The sequence below is a fragment of the Rhamphochromis longiceps genome, linkage group LG5, assembly GCF_057381845.1.
Source record: "Rhamphochromis longiceps isolate RC_006_pf linkage group LG5, R_longiceps_female_GT1.1, whole genome shotgun sequence".
In the NCBI taxonomy this organism is placed as follows: domain Eukaryota; kingdom Metazoa; phylum Chordata; class Actinopteri; order Cichliformes; family Cichlidae; genus Rhamphochromis; species Rhamphochromis longiceps.
The window spans coordinates 19,789,918-19,816,204 of NC_140561.1; the positions used below are offsets into that span (position 1 = coordinate 19,789,918).

General features: G+C 39.6%; 1 protein-coding gene across 1 annotated transcript in view; it reads right to left on the minus strand.

The window, feature by feature from the left end:
- The window catches only part of scn8ab (sodium channel, voltage gated, type VIII, alpha subunit b), a 44,980-nt gene that overhangs the window by 11,448 nt on the left and 7,245 nt on the right, over positions 1–26,287 (minus strand). Inside the window, exons 3-21 of the mRNA XM_085406435.1 lie at positions 22,202–22,320; positions 21,893–21,982; positions 21,670–21,798; positions 19,438–19,529; positions 15,390–15,608; positions 15,143–15,206; positions 14,339–14,480; positions 13,549–13,755; positions 13,187–13,468; positions 10,541–10,897; positions 9,129–9,261; positions 8,586–8,824; positions 7,599–7,772; positions 7,029–7,385; positions 5,312–5,485; positions 4,888–5,181; positions 3,567–3,684; positions 3,267–3,421; positions 2,556–2,745 (exon numbers count right to left, since the gene is read on the minus strand). Coding sequence (XP_085262561.1) covers positions 2,556–2,745; positions 3,267–3,421; positions 3,567–3,684; positions 4,888–5,181; positions 5,312–5,485; positions 7,029–7,385; positions 7,599–7,772; positions 8,586–8,824; positions 9,129–9,261; positions 10,541–10,897; positions 13,187–13,468; positions 13,549–13,755; positions 14,339–14,480; positions 15,143–15,206; positions 15,390–15,608; positions 19,438–19,529; positions 21,670–21,798; positions 21,893–21,982; positions 22,202–22,320 — 3,535 coding nt within the window. The remainder of the gene's footprint in view (positions 1–2,555; positions 2,746–3,266; positions 3,422–3,566; positions 3,685–4,887; positions 5,182–5,311; positions 5,486–7,028; positions 7,386–7,598; positions 7,773–8,585; positions 8,825–9,128; positions 9,262–10,540; positions 10,898–13,186; positions 13,469–13,548; positions 13,756–14,338; positions 14,481–15,142; positions 15,207–15,389; positions 15,609–19,437; positions 19,530–21,669; positions 21,799–21,892; positions 21,983–22,201; positions 22,321–26,287) is intronic.

Here is a 26,287-nt window from a genome sequence, read left to right on the forward strand (position 1 = left end):
GTCTGCTTTAAGCTGACAGGAAAGCATATTGACTCAAATAAACACTCTTTACAACAAAGGACACGCAGAAGAGCATCTCTGAATGCACAACACATCTACCTCTGAAGCAGATGTGCTTCAGCAGCACTGGGTGTGGTCTTCTGCACTCCTTTTAACTAAGAACAAGAATCTGAGGCTACAATTTGCACAGGCTCACCAAAACTGGACAACAGAAGAAAAATGCTGTGTGTTCTGATGAGTCTTGATTTCTGCTGCAACATTTGGATGGTAGGGTCAGATTTTGGCATAAACAACATGGGTTCATCCTGTCTCATCAATGGTTCACGGTGTTGCTGGTATAATGTGTGGGAGACATTTTCCTCTGGGGTCTTGTTGACCATGTTTATTTCTTTATGACCACAGTGACCATCTGCTGATGGCTCCTTCCAGTAGGAGAACATACCACTGGTTTCTGGTATCTTAACGATGAGGTCACTGAAATCAAATGACCTTCACAGTTAGCAGATTCAGTCCAGAGCACCTTCACACCTTTCTAGAAGGTGATGTGGAGATTCCAGTAAACCTGCAGCAACTGTGTGATGCAGTCATGTCGACTCGGCATGAACCAAAATCTCAGAGGAATGTTTCTGGCACCTTGTTGCATCTGTGCCACAAAGAATTAAAGGAGATCTGAAGATAAAAGGGGATTGAACATAATGCTAATTAAGAATAACTATTGAAGTGGCCGTGTGAAGACTCACACACTTATTCTTTGTCCTTCTTTTGTCCTTCTTGTGGGCAGCAGTGTCATTTGGTCAGTTTCTCCAAACTTTAACATCTTCTACTGCTATATTCAAATGATTCTTTGACCACCTGATCTTTTCAACATGATCACTGAAAGTTAGTGGCCAGATTCCAATCGTAATCTTGATAACTGAGGATGTTTGTTAAAAACAAAGGCAGATGTTTGTGAAGCAACCTGACTACTCCTATGTTCTTTGTTCTCAACAAACTATTGTGACGTTACATATTGTAAAAGACAATCAGACAGTAACTGAAAATACATGATATACACAAATAATCATAAAAAAATGCACACATATGGTATGTGTGCAGGGTAAACATACTTACAATTTCTGACCCCCATCAGGAATACAACATACAATACTACATTCCTATTAAACATAACTAAATGCTTGTTTATATGTATATGTCGAGGTTAACATAGACAGACTGGCACTTCACAATTAAGGGTGAAGATAAATTGGTGGTCAAAGGACAAATAAAATAAATGAATGACTTAGCACAACATAGGACATAATAAAAAAAACACAAAAAACACACATATATACATATATATATATATAGAAATCAATATTACGACAAGACAAAAAATATAAATTTATTGCTAAATATATAAAATTGAATTAAATTACACATTTTGAGGAAAAAATCATTTGGATTTGGAAAGGTCAATGTCAGGGACTGAAATGATCAACTAATTAAATAAACTGTCCATAAAATATCATTGAATGTATGCCATCACATTCAGTGATCAATCACTTTAATTCTCAAATTTCCAAATTATTCTTTTCCTCAAAACCGTAAAATAACGAAGTAAAGTGCTATAAAAAGTGTCACTTCCTGAGAAGCACCAGATATTTCACTAGCTATGACATCCATCCATTCGCTTCTGCTTATCCTTTTCAGGGTCGCGGGGGGCGCTGGAGCCTATCCCAGCTGTCATGGGGCGAAAGGCGGGGTACACCCTGGACAGGTCGCCAGTCTGTCGCAGGGCTAACACATAGGGACAGACAACCATTCACACTCACATTCACACCTAGTGGCAATTTGGATTATCCAATTAACCTATCCCCACAAGCTGCATGTCTTTGGATGGTGGGAGGAAGCCGGAGTACCCGGAGAGAACCCACGCAAACACGGGGAGAACATGCAAACTCCACACAGAACGACCCCGGCCTGATGGTGGAATTGAACTCAGGACCTTCTTGCTGTGAGGCAACAGTGCTAACCACCGTGCCACCGTGCTGCCCACTAGCTATGACATCATTTTTTAAAATATAGATGCAGGAAAGAATTCACATGAGAAACAGATCACACACAAATGAGAGAAAAGGATAAACCACATATGAATTACAGTAGCTGTCAAGAGAGGGAAACACTGAATGCCTCAGCAGGCCAGATTGAACATTCAGGACAGAGAGGCCATTGTGCTACTGAAACTAAGCAAAATCTCCAGGCTTCATGACAGAAGCATGGAGCAATGTGCAGATGCGTTTCTGTGGTCCCTGGTGTTTGTAGACACTGCTGACTAGATAAAGAGGTCTGTGACTCAGCAGTGCAGGAACTGTTATCTCTCTAGTTTTTGGCTGAAGCAATAAAACCATGTTTTTTGAGACATTCGCCCATTTGGTAGAAACAAAAAACAAACATACGTGTTTCCCCAATAGAGCATCTTTTCTGTGTGACAAATGACTCACTGACTTTAAACTCTCAAATCTGTAGATGTTGCAATCTTAAACTATCATCATGTGGCCAGTATGTAACCAAGCCACATACAAATGTACTTACATCAACAATGAAGAAGTCCAACCAGCACCAGGCATTTGTAAAGTACTTGACAAAGCCATAAGCCACCCATTTCAGCAACATCTCCAGGATGAAGATGTAGGTGAAAACACGATCCGCATACTCCAGGATGATACGGACTGTCTTCCTCTGTTCTATGTACACGTCCTCAAAGGCCTGAAGAGCAGAACAGAAACATCACACAGACAATATGCATGGCATGAAACAACCAGTGTTATTATCAGTATGAAGGTCTTTTCACTCTTCTAAATCACCTGGGTTAGAATTTGCTGGATGACATGCTGTGTTCATTTGTTGTTGACAATAAGTTGTTTACACCATGCAGAAAAATAACTGATAAACATAACCCTATCAGACTAGGGTCATGGTTCCCTTCATTCCCTGTTTCCATTATTCCACATATAAGTGTTTGTCTTTACCTCCCACCTGGATAAAGCTGCAAGCCTAAGCTAGAAACTCCTGGTTGAAAGCTTGGTGCATTACAGCACTTTGCTGTCCATTATCGGCAATAATATCAAGAGCAGTTGCAGAAGAAAAGCAGAAGATGATGCTTGCTCACATCCTCAGAACTAAGTGTGTGTGTGTGTGTGTGTGTGTGTGTGTGTGTGTGTGTGTGTGTGTGTGTGTGTGTGTGTGTGTGTGTGTGTGTGTGTGTGTGTGTGTGTGTGTGTTCTTACCAGGGCCCCACTGCTGAGCAGGATCATGAAGATGATCAGGGTTTCAAACCAGTTGTGTTCCACTATCAGGTAGCAGGTCTTCCTCAGGAACCACCAGTATTTCCCCCACCCGTGAGTAATGGGAACATCACAGCACTTATATTTGGCCACACACTCTGCATGCCAAATGAAAACACGACTGTTGATATACATCATGGATTGAACTGTGAATAAGCTGTCATTAACACAGTACACCGATAACATATTGTGTGGGCTTGTTGTTATTACTAACCAAAAAGTTAAAAATTAATCACCACTTACCATCTGTCCAGCAGGCTTCTGGGTCAAGATACTCCTCCACAACCTCCACCACTGCCACCTCCTCCACATCAGGCTTGATGTCTATTGTGCTGCCCTCAGACGAGCTGGTGTCATCCAGCTAGGACAAAGAGATCAGTTCAACCTCTTAGTTTCTCTCTGAATGTTATAGGTTCAGCAGTGAGATGCTGAAAGCGTACAATATGTATAAGGCACAGTGCCAGTGAAGCCATTACATTAATGCATCCTTTGGGTTTATATGCATGACATGATTTATAAATGGAGGTATACACGTTACAGCCATGTAGCGCAGTTATTAAAAGTCATGTTAGTCACTAGAGATAATCAGTAATTCTTTGAATTGTTAATAATAGTCATTATACGGTGGCCCTGAGAGGTCAAATGCATTGAAAACACCAGCAAACAGCAAACACTCAAAACAGAACCTAAGTAGAAAAAAAACAAAACCTCACAAAACACAATGGAGGGATTGCACTGGCACACATTTGAAAGAATCGGGGGATTTATCTGTGTTGTGAGGGAAAAGAGGATGTAAGGTAATGTGTGTTTTAATCGCACGATTCATTTAATACTTTAGATACACGTTTGATATTAGTCGTTTACTGTTAACTCGACAAAAACACTCACAAACACTCAGGACAGTTCAGTTCACTGAAGAGTGAATGCACATCAACATTCACCCCTTCTTCCCCTGTTTCCACCATTTTTTTAAAATTCTTTTTACAAAATAGCCATCATGCTTTTCTGACTGGCTTTCGCGCTGCAGCGTGCCCTCTGGCCAGCTGCAGCGCTGGGTAGATTTTTGTGGTTGAGGAAGCTCAGTAGAATATAAACCTGATGCAGGTACAGTAGTGATTCAGCTGCATTATCTCCTTTCTTCCTACAACAAACTAGGTCAAGGTGACCCACCCATCAGACTTCTCCACACACTTTGGGTCTGGCTATCCTTCTCCTCCATTTATACTGTACAGTAGACTGTGACTCTGCTTCTCTGTCATCTCACCAGGGCAGTCTGTTGTCTGCCTGCTGTTCTTGGCTGTCTGCAGGGTCAGCACTCAGGCTCAGTGTTACAGCGCTCCTGTCTAAATGGATGTTCTTAAATGTCAGTTAAACTAAGTCTCTCCAGTGTGGCAACTCAGATGAGTTCCACTTACTGCATATTGCACGATATACTCAACTTTATTCTGTTTACTGCACTATTGCATTGCTTCCTACCATGTTATATTTAGCAACCTCATCACCTCTGACATCAAAACAATAATTTACTAAAACTACCTGCAAAGCAAGGGCAGATGATACTCACATCTTTGCTGTTTTCCACATCGGATTCACTGCTGAAATCTTCAGTATTAAGGTTTTCAAAGTCAGACTCGCCAACAGCGATTGGAACGCAGACAGTGAGGTTTGGGTTGTGGATGAAGGACATGTAGTCGTCATCAATCATGTACTTTCCCACGCTGCTCCCAATTCCGCTGGTGGTCCCATTGCCATTTTTAGCATAGTCCAGTCCTCGATTGATATCCACTGTGTGATTTGCAATGCAGTTGAGCTTCTTCTCATACATTTCATCCAAAGGCTTCTGTTCGTCTTCGACAGGCTGCTTGTCATAGTGATAAAACAACCAATGAAAAATCGCTATTACAAAACAAACTGCCATCAAATAGGAGTCTGACACAAAACAATGTTATTTAAACAAGGAGGTGTATAAATGTTAAATTATATGGTACCTTCTTTAGCATTGTGGCTACAAAAACCCGCATGTTTGCCTTGAACCAGGCAATCCCCAGCTTAATGCGAGCAACCGCGAGCTGGAGGTTGTTGGGCTCACCATCATCATCGGTGGCAGCAAGGTTGTCTGCACTGAATGAGCTCAGCAGCAGGGCCAGAAACAGGTTCAGCACCTCAAAGGGAAAATAGACAGAAGCTCTCATTTTAGCACTCACAATATACAGCGCTGGAAAAAAACATTTGCCACCTTTGGATTTCTCTTTTTTTTTGCATATTTTTCACACGTGTTTCTGATCATCATAGAAATTTCAATTTAAAAAAACCCCAGAGTAAACACAAAATGCATTTTTTAAATAAAAACTGATTTTATTTAAGGAAAAAGTTGATGTGAAAAAGCTATTGCCACCTAAGGCTAACAACTGATTGTACCGTAGTTGGTGGTAAGAACTGCAATGGAGCATTTGTGACTGACAATGAGGCTTTCACATTTCACATCTTTTCTTTAAATTTAGCCAGACTGGAGGGTTTCTGAAAATCCTGTTAAACCAGCCTGTTTAAGATCGTGCTAAGGCATCACAATGAGATTTAACTCCTGACTTTGACTAGGCACTCCAAAATGAGGTGGACTTTCTGGTGTGCTTTGGATAATTGTCTTGCTTCTTAAGTGTACTTGTACTTGATGGCACAAGCTGATAGGCAGACATTCTCCGTCAGGATTTTCTCGAAGAAAACAGAATTCATGGTTCCATCACTTACGGAAAATCACCATGAAGCAGCAAAACAGTCCCAAACCATCACACTACCGCCACCATGTTTGACTGTTGGTATGATGTTCTTTTTATGAAATATTGTGTCAGTTTTACATCAGATTGAACAGCACTTGAACCTTCCGAAAAGTTCAGGTTTTGTCTCATCGGCCGCAGAATATTTTTCCAAAAGTCTTTGGGATCATCAAGATGTTTTTAGGCAAATTTGAGACGAGAATTTGAGGTTCATTTTGGTCAGCAGTGGTTTTCTCCTTGGAACTGTGTCAATGCAATTTTTGCCCAGTGTGTTTCTTATTGTTGATCATGAACTCTGACCTTAACTGAGACAACTGAGGTCTGCAGTTCTTTAGATATTGTTCTGGGTTCTTCTGTGACGTCCTGGATGACTCCTGGGAAAGTTCACCACTGTTCCAAGTTGTCTCTGTTTATGGATAATGTCTCTCGCTGTGGTCAACTGGAGTTCCCAAAGCCTTAGAAATGGCTTTGTAACACTTTCCTGACTGATAGATGTCAGTGACTTTGTTTCTCAGCTATTTCTTTAGACTGCGGCATGATGTGTTGCTTTCTGAGATCTTTTAGCCTACTTCACTTTGTCAGACAACTTCTATTTAAGTGATTTCTTGATTTAACTGGTCTGGGTTGGCTGTAACTCAGCTTTCCAAAAACTGTGTTTTGACAAGGAGAGTAATTACTTTTTTAGACAAGGGGCAGGTAGGTTTGGATATTATTTTCTTTAATAAATGAAATCATGATAAAAACACCATTTTGTATATACTATCTTTGTCTAATATTGTTAGATAATCTGAAAATTGTAAGTGTGACAAATATGCAAAAAACAAAGAAATCATGAAAACTGCAAATACTTTTTCACAGCAATGTATCTATTAAACTTCAATGGATTACTATAATTCAGGAGCCTGTACACTATGTAATGTCTGTCTTTGCTTACCACTAGGTTACCAATCACCATGACCATCATGAAGACCGTTAGACACATTGTCTGTCCTGCCACCTCCATACAGTCCCACATGGTCTCAATCCATTCCCCACACAACACTCTGAACACAATTAGGAAGGAGTGGAAGAAGTCGTGCATGTGCCAGCGTGGCAGCTCGCAGCTTTCTGCAATCTTACACACACAGTCCTTGTAGCTTTTGCCAAATAGCTGCATTCCCACCACGGCAAAGATGAAGACAATGATGGCCAACACCAGGGTTAGATTACCCAGAGCTCCCACTGAGTTGCCAATGATCTTGATCAGCATGTTGAGTGTTGGCCATGATTTGGCCAATTTAAACACTCTCAACTACAAGAGAAGCACAAAACAAACAAACAGGGTTAATTATAGTTTTTCATATCTACAAAACACAACCTGATGTAATATCTACAGAAGCCAGGCTTAACGTCAGCCTTGATCTGATGATCAGTAAGAAAGAGAGCTGCACAAATTTTACCTGATACTAGCTTGTATATTAAGGCCACAAAAGGTCAAATCAAATGTCTCTTATTTTCCACGTACCAATCGGAAAGACCTGAGCACTGACAGGCCTTCCACATCAGCCAGTCCCAGCTCGACTAAACTCAGAGTCACAATGAAGCCATCGAAGCAGTTCCAGCCTTCCTGGAAGTAATAGTAGGGATCCATGGCAATTAGCTTGGCAAACATCTCCCCAGCAAAGATGCCAGTGAAAACCTAAAGACCCACACAGAGAAAAACATGAAGAATATGTTAATATGTTTCCTCGGGAAAAAGAGGCATGCTTAGATTGCATTTGAAGCATTTCTTGTTAAAAAATTAACAAGGATATGTTTCAGCAGAATTCGTAATTAACTATATTACTCGTTGCTTTGTATTGTCCTTCTGCTATGTCCTGTTAGTGCTGCAGAGAACACCCAGTGATTCACACTGCACCATCCATCATACTGCGCAGATTCCTCTGAGTTCAGTTCCTGGACTGCATGCCAATGCCTATGACCTCATTTCCTGTCTTAATATCTGACACTGTGCCAGTATTTCTGCCCTCAGACAGCTGTGCGACAGTGATATCTGGTAGCACAGACAGAGTACAGACAAACCAGAATGCCTGCGACAGATCTTGTTATATACTTGGTCAAATCAGTGTTGAACAGGCTTATGTCTGTATGGAAGCAGCTGAGAGCAAGTTAAGGGTTCAGCAGACTTGAAGGAAGCAAGATGCAACGGATGAAGAGTGAGTGGACGTAATAAAAGTTTGGCAGGCAAGCCTAGTTGGCTACATTAAAATGGTACTAAATCTTTAATGAGACCCCATCAGATTCCTGTATACGGTATGTGTATATATTCTTAAGTGCACATATCAAATGAAGCTTTGATGAGTTGGCTTGAGGTAATTGAGGCACACAATACACCTACGACATTTCTGTACCTTCTGAGAGACATACTGAGCATGCAGTCATAAAACAACAACAAAAAGGAATGGAAACAGTAAGAAAAAAGACTAAATAAAGACTGACTGCAGCTTCTTACCAGGTTTCCAACAGACAGGACTTCTTCAAAATGTGGAGTCATTGGGTAGTGCTCCATGGCCATGAAAAGGGTGTTGAGAACAATACAGATGGTGATGGCCAGGTCAACAAAGGGGTCCATGACAATCAAGTAGACTATGTGCTTGAGTTTTAGCCACATGGGACAGCATTCCCAGATGAGAAAGACGTTAGCAAACTTGTACCAGCAGGGAGGACACTTTCTTTGAGACTCCTCCAATTCTGCACAAAGAGATGGAAGAAAAGGGGGGACGTGAAATGTTTAACATTTAGTTATTTAAGTGACATTATGTGCTGTAACATCTAGACTCCTGAACACCTCACTTATGTGATAATTACATGCAACTTATGGGCATATACTAACAAGTTGCAACAACAGCTGTCACTTAGTTGATACCGAGGAAAACTGATGTTGTTTTTACTTGTGCATTTTCATGTCCTCAACGTATTTTAGCACTAAGAGCTAATCTGACAATTAACGGCACAGGATTAGAAAGAACAAGAGAAACATATAAACTCTCTGTACCCTCTATCAGAGTGTTGGTGACTACACTCATTTGACTGTTGGCACGGTCCTTCCCTTTGAAGGAGGAGTTGAGCTGATCCACAGACACCATGAGAGAGCCAGAGTGCTTCTTCTTAATCTCAACGTCTGTAGTCTGTACTCAGAGAAAGACATGATGTCACGGTCATTACATGAATCTAAACAGACATTCAACCTTGTGCTCCACAGCTATCTAAATTCAATTCAATTCAATTTTATTTATATAGCGCCAAATTACAACAGCAGTTGCCACAAGATGCAACTTGATCCATCTAAATCATGAAAGAGATCTGAGGTCTGCTCACAAGGCAAAAGAACTGTCGCTTTAGTATCAAATAATGTACTGATATTCTACATTTTCCAGAAAATATAATCAAATACATTTCAAGTTCTTACTGTAAATTCTCAAATAGGTGCCTTAAATTAGCACAACCAGGTAAAGAACCAGGGTTTATTTAAAACTTTTTTTTGAAAGAGGGCTCAATTTCAATTCCTCTTTTTTCCATTATGATTTAATCTGATTTGAGGTATTTTTACTTTTGAGAATTTAAGGTAGCACATTCTAATTTTGCCATCATTTAATGTGCATGACAAAAATACAATCCCTAAGAAACAGTAAAATGCATGCAGTGGCATGCATGTCAACAAGAGAGTGGAAGACATCAAGACATCATTTAGTGACACATCATGCTAAACTTTAGAGAAGGTAAAAAGCAGGTAGATTGGTTGACAATAAAAGAGGGTTCAACCATGCTAGCTAGAATGACAAGAGACATTTATTATAGGAAAAAAAAGTTTTCATATTTGTCGTTGCATCATCCATTTCTCAGAAGCAGAGGATAAATGAGGGCAAGGAGGAAAGAGAAGGCAGCAGAGGGAAAGTGAGGCTGAAAGGAAGAAGAAGAAAAAAGAACTCCAGATAAGAACAGTGATAGAAAATAGTATGTGTCCAGATGTACAAAGCCCTCAAGAATGAGGAAGTAGAAGTAAAGAATGAAAAGAATTTCATATAATAATGATTTTTTTCTCAGTGATTGAACTGTTAGGGCAACTCGAAAGGGCTGATCTCATTACGCATTACTGTTAGTGAAGTAATGGTGATGATTCTGGCAAGGGAGTGAGTTTGCGGATGTTCTTTCAACTGGTTAGTGACTTCTAGTGCTGCTAAAAAAAGAAGTGAAAAGGCATTAGATCAGGCTGGAAGTCTAAGAGTCAGTGTATGGTGAAAAAATAAAACAGATTCTGTGTACTCAGGGAGTGGAAAAAAGGAGATACTGGGTTTAGGGAAAAGAGGAACAAGAGGCAGGGGAAGAGGTTGTGAAGGAGAAGCTGCAGAAACCCGGGCCACCAACATCATGCCTAAACTGTATTAGGTGTCCCATGGACGTCCTTACACTGTCATCAGTGGCTGCCTTATCTATTTTCACCTCAGGCAGAAGCCGTCTGCCGGGCCCAGGGCCGATGAGAGACACCACGCCATTGCAGTCCACTGTGCTGTTCCTCTTCCCTCCAGGGTGGGGTGCCAGCGGATGGATGCGTGATGAGCCCTGGCTGTTGCCACTGTAGCTGTTGCGACGGTAAGGTATAAACAGGGATCCTCTACGGTCTTCGCTCTCCTCTACTGTACTGTGCTCGTCGTCTGCAAATTCATTCTCTGAGCCCATGTCCTTGGAACGGCCTTTGAAGCTGAAGATGCTGCTGCGGCTGTTGTGGCGCGACATGAAGGGTGAGCCTGGGATGCTGAGTAGTGACTGAAAGAGGAGAGATAAATGAGGACAGGGAGAATTAAGGAGTTATTTAAAACAGCAGGAGTTAGTTGATGTGTACAGGTGGGGTATATAAAACAAGAATAAATCAGAGGAAGGGAACTAAAAAGAAATGAGAAACAGGCAGTAGGCACAAAATATAACCATAATATATTTAAAACATGTTATATTGCTTTTCAAGAAGAACTGCATTGCTCCAAAAAAATAACATTACAGTGTGTAAAATCTCACCACTCAGTAGCAGGAGATTGATGACTGCGGCACAGTGCAAGTTGTTAAGCTCTGCTGTTTTTGCCGCTGTTAGCTGTCGTTAGCCTCTGTTAGCCACTGTTATTGTAACTTTCCTTGAAGTGGAATCCTTGTTAGATTCAGACACTTATCGAATAAACTAGTAAAACGTGAGAATGTAATTGAATTGTTTATCAATGAGAAAGTGTGATTTTTAGGACCCTTGAGTCTAACATTAGCAGGCATAATGTTAGCTCAGAACTAGCTGCTCTTGTTATTTAGCCATCTCGTCAGCTGTATGGAACTTGGAGGGTTATATGTTTAATCTGCTGACAATAAGAATAAGACGATAACATTTTACCTAGATGCTGGTCCCATTTTTTTCTATTCAGTTCAATTTTATTTATAGTGCACCAAATCACAACGACAGTAGCCTCAAGACGCCTTCTATTGTAAAGTAAACCCTGCATCACATTTCCGCCTCTTTGGTGAAGGGGATCACTTCTCAGATGATAAACATAGAAATGATCCTTCATATCTTGAGGCTGTAGACACATATTAAATTTTTCTGCACCACGCCACATATGTGGCAAATAGGCAAAACAGTGATGTTCATCTCGGTCCATTTTTTTCCTACTAAAAAAATACATTTAAAAAAAACGATTATCTGTATCTTAAAAGTCACACTTAAATGACACATTAGATCTTAATAAGTGAAGTATTAATGTTGAAAATCTTCAGCATTGTGGTGTTCATTGAGAAAAAACTACGTAACAATGTTTAACGAAAGAAAAGCTCACTGCAAGCTTTTGGGTTATTTTGATTATTATTTTGTTCTATCCTGTCTGCAACTGCAATGCAGGGAAAGATAAAGTAATACAAATACGTACAAGCACAAATAAAGTACAGAGGACTGGCCAACAAATGTAGACAAAGTAGTAAGAAACCAAAGTCTCAAAAGGTCCTGCAATGAGTGAAAGAAGAGTAGGAAAACTGCCTGTATGACAACTGAAGTGGCAGGAAGAGTCCCAAGAGGGCTGTGGCTCAAGAGAGGCTGATACAGCTGATACCACAACGAGGTCACTGCTTAAACCACCAAGTGCAGGAAGAAGCTGAATCATCACATCCACCCAAGCTCTGGATGAGCACACATGCTCTTCTTGGATCCCCATACAAATCCTGGCCACTGCAATTCCTTAAATGGCCACAAAAGTAACTCAATCCCCCTATACCCACATGTTAAAATGTCCAACTTTATAGCAAAAATAAAAAAAATTTTACACAACTCACCCATTTTAATTTTAAGGCTTAAAGTTATACATTATTATAGGAATGGCTGTTTTGAATGACAGATAGATTTTACTAGGTGTAAGTGCAAGTAATTGTAGTCAATAAACTTAACATGTGGGGGCTCTGTTGGTGCCTTTTGCATCTGGGTAGCTGTGATTCAAGAGTACGAACAGGTACAGTGACTCATCCAACAGATCCCAGCTCCTTCGGTCTGTATGTTAAAGTGATGTAGCCATGGTTGTGTGTGTGTGTGTGTGTGTGTGTGTGTGTGTGTGTGTGTGTGTGTGTGTGTGTGTGTGTGTGTGTGTGTGTGACAGCCCAGATTTTTGGGCTGCTCATCCAGGAAACAATAAAAAGGATTACAAAGTTTAACAGATAAGCAGGTAGTTAACTCGCAAGTTTCCTTCTAAAGATGATATACCATGTTCTAAAAAACAAAAACGTACTGCTCTCCTATCAGTTCAGACACACATGAAGACAGAAAACTAAACAGCAGTAATGTCTGTAGGATTATTGAAGTTGGGCTAACTGTCATATAAAGATTTGCTACCTGGTGGCTAAAAACAGAGCTATGGTTAGAATAATGTTAACACATTAGCACAGTGAAGCTGGAGGATGAGCATTAATGTTTTTACTTCGATTTAGAAGGCCACAACACCACTAGTGACATCACAGCATCCACAGCCATCTTTTATATACAGTCTATGGGGCCATTGCTGAAACTCTCGAGTTTACAGCTTTTCTCGCTAACTTTACCTGGTTCATAATGGACGTCTTCCTTCCCAGTCGACTCCCTGGGAATCGAATGGTGCTTTTCTTGCTGCCATCATCTGACTCGGACTTAACCACCTTCTCACTGTCTCCTTTCTCTTTCTCCTGCTCTTTTTGTCGCCATTTCTTTTTGCGATTGCGACGCTCTTTTGCACTCTTGGAGCTCAGCTTGGAGACCTCCGAGGAGCTGCGGGACAAGTGCCCCCCACCTTCATCTTCTAACGCAGCCTCTGACACAGTACCAGCAGATGTCGCCATGGCAGCAGCCTGAGAGAAAAAAAAGACATGATAACCTAAAACTATGAAAAATGCATATTGGTGTATGTATATTAGAGAGTATGACAGACCTGAGTCTCTTCCTGTTGCTTCTTGAGCTGTTCGAGCATGGCTTTGAATTCTGCCTCTTTCTGCTGTGCCTCTTCAATCGTGGCTTGGTTCTGCTCCTCATAGGCCATGGCCACCACAGCCAAGATCAGATTCACCAGGTAGAAGGAGCCCACAAAGATGACCAGCACAAAGAAGATCATGTACGTCTTCCCTGCAGCTCGAAGAGTCTCACAGAAAACACAGACATAGCATAAAAGTGAATGAATCAGTAATTTATCATGCAAGATTAAGACTAAAATGAAACAAGTAATGATAAAATATAACTGAAATCCTCCTTGGTGCACAGTTATTTTAATGTTTATGGATTTTTTCTGCTGGATTTTAGTATGCACTCTATATTGTGTGCTATGTCAGCATTTCTGATGTTTCGACAATCCGAAGACCTTCTCCGGGAAAACGTCCATACTGAAACGATGCCTTATAGTCTGCGCACACATACACGTACACACACTACAACACAAACCTATTTTGCCAAAAAAGGAGAAGCTATTATGCTTGTGATGGTGATGGTCTACAGAAGCAGGAAATATTCCAGCTCACAGTCATGGTAGTGCAGCTACCTTAACAGATTTTGGTGCACATACTGAATTTGCACATGCATTTGTGTCCCTAAAAGCATCAAAAAGTGCTGAATCATTCAGACATCCATGCTAATCTGATGATTCATATATATTTTTTATGATGAAGTGTGCTGCTTGAGGGAGAGGTAGCTACTGGGCACTGAGAGGCTTTAATAAAACAAGTCTTTACCAGCATGTAGAGATTTTCCCAGAAGTCTTGGGTCATGAGACGAAAGAGGGTGAGGAAAGCCCATCCAAAGCTATCAAAGCTGGTATAACCGTAGTTGGGGTTCCTTCCAGCTTTCATACATGTAAAACCCTCTGGACATCGTCTGATAGAGGATAACAGAGCAATACCGAAAACCATCATTTAAAAAGTGAATGAAAAGCACCACTTTGACATCGACACAGGTAAGATAACATGCATCCTGATCTACATCCCTGCCCTGGATGCAACGAGATGAAAAATATCTCGTGTGCTTTTTGATTTTCTTTAATCTACACACCCTGTGAATCCATCAGATCAAAATACGATCAAATATCCCCTGGAGATATGCAAGACAGGGCCGTTGTTACACCTCCAAATACAGCAATAAGCCATATCTAAGCATCAAAAGTTTAACTGGCTGGAGCTCAACAGAATCTTACAGGCATAAAACCACAGCCCAACATATGACAGGTAGCAGTATTTAGGAGGAATGTGGAGCACTAGCACAAACTAGAAGAAAACAAGAATACATTGATGTCACAAGGAGTAACTGCACTGGAAGAAAGCGTCAACAAGGCCTCGTAATGGCTGTGACTGGAGAAATTAGCTGGGTCATCCCAGGAAAAGGATCTGATGCTGAAATACCCCAAACACCGACTGCCCCCCTGTTAAATTTCTGATAATGTTTTAAGATGTGTGGTGGAACAACAGGAATATGGCAGACAGCTCCTGTAAACATAGCATAAATATAATTGTGAGGATTTACTGAGCGAAGTACTGGCTTACCCTGAGTCAGAACTATTTCCACATAGCAGAGCATCAAGCTGACCAGGGAGGAAGTAGAAATTAGCTATTTAAAAAAGAGAGAGAGAGCAGTCACTTGCATTGGCCACTGGGCAAAGAGTCTGTGTTACCCGAATGAGTCAGCGTTTCTGTTAATATTTCATCCCTCAGACATCATGACTAAGTCAAAGAATCTCTAATGCTGCATACGCGTCCCAAAGTTTAATCAAGTTTTAAAGTCAACACTTACAGGTGTTCATGATGTATTCACCCCAGTCAAAAGCCCGGCTGCCATTCGGGTACAGAGCCGTCATGTTGATCGGCCAGATCACGCATTTATTCCGCAGGTTCCCCATGAACAGCTGCAGTCCAATCAGAGCGAAGACACTGAGACAGAAGACGGTCAGGATCATCACGTCCGACAGCTTCTTCACAGACTGGATTAGAGCGCCCACAATGGTCTTCAGGCCTGTCGATTAACATATGAATAACACACACACACACACAAATGTGCACAAATTCACACACATGGAAACAGGCACAACTCACACACACATGCACACCGAGATACACATTCAAATACACACACACATAGACACATACACAAAATAAGACACAAATAAAATGTTTTCGCACTAGATGTGTTGGGTTCAGTGTTATAGCTGCACTTCTAAGCTGACTCGAATCATGCATGAAAAGGGTAAATTAGGTAATGTATAAACTAATTCTGTCTTTAACCCTGTGCTGTGCAGATTCTTATATAAAGCTAAACTTGGCAGGCATCGGAGTGATTTCTTAAGAATCTGCACCCGGCTCTGCCAAGTCTCAATACCAGAAATTGACATTCAGAGTGTGTTGTGCAGTCCCTTACAGAATAAAACCAGTGCATAGGCATTGCTTTTCATTGTCATTTCTGCCTCGATGCAAGTGTAAGCCCAAACTCTGATTAATTATTCAGCACTAGCTACTGTATGCTGTGTGTTTGTAATTGAACTATCACTTAACTACGTTTTAACCAAAGTTAATTTTATTTTATTATTTAGTAGAATAAAGTGGCGCATTTTCAAAATAATATGCAATTAAATTCCTTCATTTTTTTTGTTAAAGCCCTAATTCATCCTTAACAGAAAACCAGTCAGTTTGTGAGATATTTCATCCAGAATCTGTAATAGTCTGCTATCCAAAAAATAAACAGGTACAGGTAGTCCCATAAAGTAACAAAAAAGTGTAGACAGCCATTGTTTGCAGATACATTTATGCACCTTAGACGTAGAAGAACATGCTGTCCTGCTTCTCCACGTCTCCCCTGCCTACATACTAATTTTCTGCCTGTTGACTTCCAGCGTTCCTTGTATTAATTTAGATTAAGACTGCAGGCTGCTCAGCTGACCTAATATAATGAGTGTTTATATTAAGAGAAAATCTAACATTTATGCAGGTTTTTGCATTTTGAATATTTAGTCATTGATAAGCTTAGCTTTGGCCACTGTATCACCTCTGGCCTGTTCTAGTTAAAGTTTACCGTACCAATACTGAAGTGTACAGCACTGATTTTTCTGTCATAGACTATTAAAAAGAAATCACACTCAATTTCTACAGAGAGCATATGGCACTACGACGAATACTACCACTGTAGGGGATGTTTCCATTAGAAAGGCACACTTTTGTATTTATATTTATATAAAAAGAAGCTGAACAATTTTAATTCTGATGTTATGCATATGATAAAAATCATCTGGTCCTTAGCTATTCTCCAAATTAAAACTTCAGATGGATGAACAACTGACATGACATATTATACTGTGTCATCATTTTTTAACATAAATAAATGCAGAAGCAGTGTGTGAAAAACAGCCAGGTGCTGATTATCAAATGCACCACCTCTATAAAAGCAGATGTTTTGGAATTACGGTATTCTGAAGAATTGAATGCAATGTTCAGAGAAACTGCAAATAACCCAAGAGCTACATTTCAAACTACAGATCTCAGTTAGCATGTAAAATGTTAAGTTCATATTGGTATAGTCAGAAAAACACTGAACAAGTATGTTTAGGAGGAAAGCCAAGAGAAAGCTTCCTCTCTAAAAAGAACATGACAACACAACTTAGGTTCACCAATTTCCATCTGAAGAAACTACAAGATGTCTGGAACAATGAGACCAAGGTGGAGATGTTTGGTCATAATGCACAGCATCACACTGGGTGAAACCCAAACAGCATATCACAACAAACACCTCACACCAACTGTGAAGCACGGTGGTGGAGGGGTGATGATTTGGGCTGGTTTTGCAGCAGCACAAGCAAAGCGTAAACTCTTCTGTGTACCAAAATATTCTCAAACGTGAGGCCATTTCTATAGCTATGGCTTGGCTGACATTGAGTCACTGAACAGGACAATGATAAAAAAAATGTGGACAAACAAATATCAGTGAACTTTAAGGAACTGAAGCAACGCTGTAAAGAAGGGCGGTCCAAGAGTGGTTTCATCACAACAATGTAAGAGACTGATAATGTCAAACAGGAAATGATGACGTCAAGTTATTGTTGCTCAAAGTGGTTCTATAAGCTGATGAATCATAAGATATATTGTTGACACACTGCTTCTGCACTTTGTCTTAGTTTTTTGTTAAATAAAGAATGGACAAAATGTCACGTGTTGTTGTTGATTTTAGGTTGTATTTAAATCATTTTAAGATCTGAAGAGTACCCTAACCCTTTTTCTTATGTCCCAATATGTAAAACCTTAGACTTGAAACTTGGTTTACTTTCTTTTTAAAAAAACATAACAACTGTACACAATGTACACAGTGAGAGCTAAAGAAATACGAAGCTGATTTATCGGAACTGTACAACTGTGTAACTTAGGATCCATGTGAAAAAGACCTAATTTCCTTTAAATCTGTGTGTTCATCTATGGGAACATCCCTGAGTAGCTTTCTTTTATAATTACACTGCATCCAACAAATGAACTGCACACAACAGCACAACAAACAGATAACAGTGGACATAATCAGGCTCAATCGAGGAAGCAGGAAGTGAAGAGGAGAAAGAGAGGACAGGTGAGGAAGAGTACGTGCCTGTAGGTAGGGGGTAAGGGGGCAATGAGAGGTGTCATGCAGGTCATTTAAACGCTAAGGCTGAAGGAAGTGACTATGTCAGCATCACTCGTCTAAAACGTGGTGATGACCTTGCATTAACCGAAGAACCATTTCCATCCCGGGCATCTGTTTTTCTCTCTCATGGTGTTGAAACTTCAAGCTGGTTTTACCACACTAAGTGTTGTACGCTTGGAATTAACATTATTGTACCCTGTCTGTGTATGCTGTATGTGTGAAGCATGTAATGTGCTGCGATGGTGCTTACAGAGTTGTCATAAAAATACAACGGGTGAATGTGATGTATATAAAAATACAGAAATGAGACCTATTGTTTGTTGCCAACATAAAAAGAAAATTAGAGCATATGAAATATTTAGATTACAGTAGTACACTACACTCATGTACAGTTTTTCAAGGTACTTGGAAGGTTACCTTGGAATACTTGTAACAACTCTGTGGATTTAGGCTGTCTCGCTAACTTATGTCAATTTGGAAATCAGGACTTAAGTTTCTTATCACACCAAAGAATAGGAAATGAGTGCAAAGAAATGTAACACATTATAATATTTCTTTATATTTTCTCTTTCACTCCCAGGATGGATAAAGATCTTCAAAAGAGAAAAAAAAAGTTTATTTACATCCTGATTAAAATAAAATAAAATAAAATAAAATAAAATGAAATAAAATAAAATAAAATAAAATAAAAAGAATAGCCTCTTAAAGCCAAACGTGTAATAGCATGTACTTCAAAGCTTCATGCAGTTGTCAGATTAGGCTTGGCAGTCTTAGGGAATGAAATAGTGTTAAAAACAAATCCCTGCAGTGATAATTTGGATCAAAGAACGTAGTAAAACTGAACACAGTTGATCTGACAGTTGGTGAAAAAATTCACAATAATTAGTTTGTTCATTTAATCACTTTTAACAACATGCAGAATGGCTTTTAGAGTAAACTTTTCCCTTTAATTTATGCCAGCTCTGGACATTTCTAATTTAATGTGAGGTGCAAGTAGACTGCTAAGCCTATCAAAAATGTATTGCTACCATTTTTGATTATAATAAAAAATAAAAAGTTAAACAACAAAGGAAATAATTCAAAATCAATACCTTCTTTAAAAGTAAAAGAAAGACTAAAATGAAAGAATCAAATAGAGCTAAGAGGTAATGTAAGCTCAGCCTTAGTGTTTAAATGGGAGTCTCACCTGGAATGACAGAAATAGTTTTCAGTGCTCGGAGAACCCTGAACGTTCTCAGCGCCGAGACATTCCCAAGGTCCACAAACTCTGTTATATATCTGTAACAAGGTAGGATGACACACAGAACAGAGCCCCATGACACACAACACACACACACGATAACTACACGCACGTATGCGCAAGAACACGACACCAGCACCACCATCGAAGACCAGGAGGGACACCACGGTGAGAGCAAGAACACCTGTTCAACCAGTGGGAAGAGAACGCAGAGAGAAGAGGAGAGGAGAGGGAGTGGAACAAAACCACACCTAACATCAACCCCGTGGCTCGCCCACCCGCAAACACAAACACCTGGACTCTCTTACCTGGGATAACTGAAATTGTTTTCAAAGCCCTCAGAACCCTGAACGTACGCAGAGCTGACACATTGCCTAGGTTTACAAACTCTGTTATATACCTGCAAGGTGGATCAGATACAGTTACTCAGCAGCCATGCTGACCAGGGGAAAGAAAGAAAGAGGTTAATACAGACTATGTGAATAAGCATCATCAGCAACTGTGATGGAGTCATGTGGATTAGTCATTGTGTTGAAGTGTTTCATTTTAAAAATATCAACACAAATCACACCCAAAAATGCAAAATGCAACAGAAAAATATAAAATCCATGATTTATTTATCCAAATAATTAACTGGTAAGGAAAATTTGCTTGGTATAAACTGGATGTATGCAAATCAAGAAAATTTTGTTTTACCTTGTACTGTAAAATTTATATGTAATTAAATTACACTAAAGCGTTTTTGGGCATGAATATTATTTTGAGTGCATTACAATCAACTTTACTTACAACTTACAATCACTTTAACTGTGAATAAAGCGATAAATGGTTTCATTCTCTCAAATTAACTAACCCCTGTTGCCTTCACACATGCACGACTTGGCAAACAGGAAAAAGGAAAGAAATTCATAATCTATACCCAGGCAAGAGCAAACTGGCAATGAAAAAAGTGTTGATAAGAAACATGCCAGTGTGTAGAATCACAAATAAAACCCCAGTTTAACAATGTTCAAATCATTCTGAGCTTATATGAGTATTTAACATAAAATGTGCGTACTGTACTTTGTTACTATGACTGATAAATTGCACAAAAGTGTCAGATTAAAACTCATATAAGCAAACTGATGTTTGATTTTTTTTTTTAATTTGCCAGGGGGGTTAAAAGCATCCCAGGTAGGTGGGGTCTTTCAGACGTCACAGTGAGGGGAGCTTTAAGAATTTTTGAACCCTAAATTGAGAAGTGTATGGTATAATTTAGAGTTTCTATGCGAGGGACGAGGCTGAAAACCAGTACTGAATGGCCCCAAGCTTCTTGCCAGCAGGTGGGAATGCATCAAGATCAGACTAATAATTCTGCAGTGGAAATCATTAAATGGGCTCAGGAGCACTTCTGAAAACCTTAACAAAACCTAAAATTTATCAGTGCATAAACAAATGCATTTTAATACCATATTATCAACAGCAAAATGCATCCAGAAACTCACTGAGCTCATTTAAGATGGGCCAGAACAAAATAGCTCAGAAACTAAAGAAGTATGACGGCTGAATAGAAAATGATCAAATAAGGAGCTTATTTCTAAAATGAATGCAGGTACTGTGCTATGAAGTATGAGTACAATATGCCAGAAACTTTCATATGGTAAACATGTTAATGTTTCAACTTTTTAGAAAAGTATTGCTGGCATCAGCAGTTAAATTTAAGTTTAGGACCTTTCCCATACCACTTTAAATACGTTATTATGTTAGCTCAGGAAAAAGAGAATAAGATAAAACTAAAGAAAACTAAGGAAAAGAGACTGTCCTTATGTGTTTATTATCAATACGTATGGCAGACTGAAAACTTTTAGGACCCATCCCAACTGAAGTTAAGTCAATTCAATCATTTTAAACGCCTTATAACAGAAAATTTGTTTTTAAGAAGTTTCGAGACTTTTGAAGGATGCACAAACACCCTGATCTGATTCCAATCTTTCAACTTCTCAAAGTCGCAGTTGTTGGCTGTTCTATGATCAATAAAATATAAACTTTAAATACAAATATAATCTGAGTCAAGATTGCAAAAGAAGACTCAGACAGTGCATATTTATCTGTGCCGTTTTCAAGCTGCGAGTTTTATCTTTCATATGGGAGAAGTCGTATTTTTGTTGATTACAAATCAATGTGTTCTGAAGTACTTACGCCATTGAAATGACCATGAAGTCCAGCCAGTTCCAAGGGTCTCTGAGAAAGGTGAACCCGTCGATGGCAAAACCTCGGGCAACAATTTTTGTGAGTGACTCAAACGTATAGATACCTGTAAAGGTATACCTTTCAAGGACAAAAAAAAGAAGAGGACAAAAAAGGTGAGGAGAACATCAAATGAGGATATGACTGCTGAGGAGAAGTATGGAGGTGGACTTACTCTACTTGCTTGGACCACTCCGGGGGATCGCTGAATGTCATGAATATGCAGTTGGTCAAAATCGTACACATGATGATCATGCTGAATAGCGTGAGAACACAGTTAAGGAAAGACTGAACAGTTGCGTCCATAATAACTGAAATATGGCTTTAACATTAAAGACAAACTTAAAGAAGAGCAGTCAGCAGGGACATTTAGTCCTTATAGTTCATTAAAATAACTTACAATGAGCTGGCCACTTCAACAGCAAACAGAAAAAATGTTTTCATTCACTATAAGGCAAACAAATCAAATAACTTGAAAGGATATGAATGTATCAAAATTTTAATAGCTATTCGCCTAAATAGATTAAAAGGACTTATGATGTACAAGGAGGGCGTGGCACTGAAGCGGAAGAGTGTTTTCCCCTTGTTTAAGACTATAAACGTCTGAAAAAGAGAGAGAGACAGAGATAGTGAGACAGACAAACCCTACAAACACTTCTATGTCAAATATTCAGTAAACAGTCTGAAGACCTTCATATTATCTTATTGAAAGTATGATGATAGAGCTTACTGAGCTGACCTCTGAATACACTGGTTTCTTCTGTATCTACAAGGCTGATTGTAATACTGGAGTTTATACTGTGCTTCCTGCTTATTGGTTTGTGACTATACGTATTTGGAAATAATTACCCTGCAATGATCTAAGTATACAGGTTAAAAACGGTAATAAAGAGATAAAGGTACATAGAAAGCAGCAGTAAGAGTCTCTACTGACATGGGTGATCATTCACCCAGGAATCAGGGTTACAGTTCTGTCCTTCTTACATCAGACTGGGACTTTGCCCTGGCCAGCTTTCCCCCTGATAAAAGCTTTGAGCAGCTTCAGGATCAGCAGACAGGCACATGGGAAACTCTCCTTTTCGTGGCCAAATGTCTCTCTTCATCCCAAGTTTAAAGCTCTTACTGGAAGGAGATGGCAAATGCTGTCATCGATCAGGGCAGATCTGCTGACTCTAGGCTCTCAACGACTGCTCCGGTCCCCACCCATAAACAGCACCGGGCCAAGTGGGGCTGGGCACTGGGGTGAGACAGCATTGTGTGTTTGTTTGTGGACGTTTGTGGATGTTTGAGCCCAGTGTTGGACAAAACTATGGGAGGTGACAGTAAGAGGAATTATTTGCAAACAAACACAGGGATACTGTGCATTCATAGCTGCAGCTGCTGCAAGCACTTGTTCTTTTTTTCTGTATCTACATGCAATACAGTTTAGAGATGGTTCACTGACAATTTATAAATGTGTTGTTTGGATGTAAATGTAAGTGAGTTATGAATGTGGACGCTGCCTGGATATTTGTCTTTGTTCACAACAGCCTCTTCTGCGTCTTTATGACATCACTGACAATATCAGCTGCCACTATATGGAGAAAACTGATCATGTTCTTTGTTATGCCCTCACTGAAGAACAGCAATTCTATCCTCTTAGTTCAAAAGCTAATCATTTATATCGCAGTGAGCTTGCATTCATAAAATGTTATGGATGGATATCAATTATCAGTTAGCTCAGTTCATTGAGCTAATCGATATGGAAATAATAATAGTAACAGTAATGATAAGAAGAAGAAGACGAAAAGGACGAGGAATCCTTGTACTTCTGTAGTGATAACCCATATGATAGATGCATTTGGTCTTTAGTAACCACATCACAAATACACACACCGTGAGTTTGGGATATCCACCAGGGGAAAAGAAACGAGGAGGCGACTCAAAGTGTCCTGAATCAAGTGGTGTCCAGAAAACTAATTAAATCAAAAATAGTTCCCTTAGTCTGGCTAAAGACAAAATGTATCCTCTAGATCAGACAACTCCTTACTCTTCCCCTCCTTTTCCCTTCCCTGCTGCTTTTTGTCCATAGATCATAACCACTACTCAAAATATCCTCTTACTTTCTTTTTTTTTTTGAAAAATAAAAAGGATTATCTACTTAATGACCACAGAAAAAAGAGGAAATCACAGACTTGTCCAAGTCTTGTCCAAAGGGTAAATCTCTCCCAGAGGTCAAGTGAAGGTTTTCGCTCACCAATACAGCATTGGGATGGAAGAACAGGAATATCTCATTAGCAGCATATGCCCACTGTGCAAGACTATGATAGGCTAATCAATGTCAAGGATATTGCGATAGATAAGTCATATGGGTTTACTGATGCTTTTAAAAACCTGAGTCATCATAAAACCTGAGTCTCTATTGTATAGTAATCCATATTGTAGTATGGTATATCTTTACCCATCCCGTTTGCTAAGAATACAGGGTGGAAAGGTGCTGCAATTTATTGAAGCATGAACAAGCAAACATCGAAATATAGTCTATAAGGCAAAAACAGAGCTTGTACAATTTGCCAAGCCTTTTTTGTAATTTAAGCAGTCTTCAGGAATAGTTCTCCAGGCTTCCTCGAGGACATTCAATGCTCGTCTGTGGATGTTGACTGTCTTATTATGTTCTTTGTCAAGATGATCCCACACTCCTTCAGTAATTTTGAGGTCCGAGCTCTGGGGAGGTCAATCCATGAGTGATAGTTTTCTACTGTGTGTGTCTCATTATCTATTCATGTTTTTAATGCACTAGCAGTGTGTCTGTGATTATTTTCAAAGGACTGGACTGAAAATGACAGAAAAGGCAGATGGTATCCACAAAAAAAACCAAAACTACAAGAACGTCTGGCTCCTTAGCAGCACAGAAAAGAGGAGTGGATCAAGATTTTTTCACAGTACTCCAGGTCACCCTCTGCTGCATTGGGAATGCAGAAACTTCCGTAGACTCAATTGTAAAGGCTTTCTAACTACTTTATGAATTGTCTCAGCCTGGAGACAGAAAAATCTACTGTTGACGCAAACTTGGCATGATTACTACAAGGTTCGCAAATGTCAGGCAGTTTCCTTAATTGATCATATAATCAATGAATCGCTGAACCTTATATATAGTGAATGAATGAATTCTTTTAGTAAACGTGTCATTTTTACAGGCTATTTTTGCACATCCTAAGTCATATTCTTAAAAAAAAAAAAGTCGAACTAACGTATGAGTAAAAACATATGAGTAAAAAAAAAGGACAGTCCAACTTTTGTTCCTGATCCCAAAAATGGGAGCAAATCTTTGTGGTCAGATATAAATTATAAGAGTATTTTGTAAACTGGAATTCACTTTTCACAGTTTTTAAAGAATAAAACTAGATGGAAGGACCTGCACAAGAAAACAGGCACACACGTGAAGCATGCCATCGTTAGCAGCCACCATCCTGAGTCCAACCAATGAAATCAGCAGCTGAGTGAATGTGTGAAGGATAACTTTGACTGTTTAAATTCTTCAAAGCGCCTAACTGACAGAACAATTTTCCCTGGTTTAATTAATTTCTTGAACAAACTCTGTAAAGTAGGATCACAGACAGTGAATCAGTTCATCAATATGAAATTAAGGTTTTAGCCTTCACAAAGCATTCCAGCGGGATGAAAATATTTAACATGTAGTGAACGAGTGGTTCAATTGCATCTCTTCAAATGGATAAACATACAATCAAATAGAGTGGCTATAGTAGATAAGTACCAAACAAATGACTGTGCGGCACATAATGATTACTGCAGTCATTCACACAAAGTGCATGAAGGTACAGTGCATACGCTTATCACAATAGCACTGATCTATATTGCTATAAACAAATGAATATGCACACCTTTAAATGCACGACTCAGCAGGTCGGGCTTCATTCTACCAAGCCACCTTTGCTGCAAAGCTGTGGAAATGATAATAACTCTCAACAAAGCACATGCAAGAATCAGGAGACAGAATGCAGCTACAATGGCAGTCTACTTGCAGATGTGCTTGTGTTTGCATGGAGCGGACACATGGAGGTACGGGACACAAGCAAAGAGAGCCAAAGAGAGACAGATAAGAGGATGGAGGGGGAGTGATGCAGAACAGAAAGCCAAAGAGCTGCAGAGATGAGAGAGCCAAACCTGAGATGGATGGGTAGATGGAGGGAGGAGGAGGAGTAGGAGGAATTGGTAGGCATGCAGCAGAGAGAGAAACTTAGAGATGTGAAGAGGACGAAAGAGAAACAAAGAAAGCTCAATGAAATCTTAAAGGGGAGATTATAGTAAGTAAGTCGCAGGGAAGAGGTGGTTTATTTCTCTTAATTACTTCTTTATGAAACTGACAACAATTAAGTCTTTGTGATCAGCACATGTATTAGAAGATGGACATAAAAAATGTATAAAGCAGATCAAACAAAAATGCACAAACGATTACATTAGAATCATTTATAACCCAAACCAGACAAACATGCAGTTTTTTACCCTTTTAAGATGCTGACCAAACAATAAAGTGGCAAAGTAGATATTATTTCTGTCGTGATCTGGTACA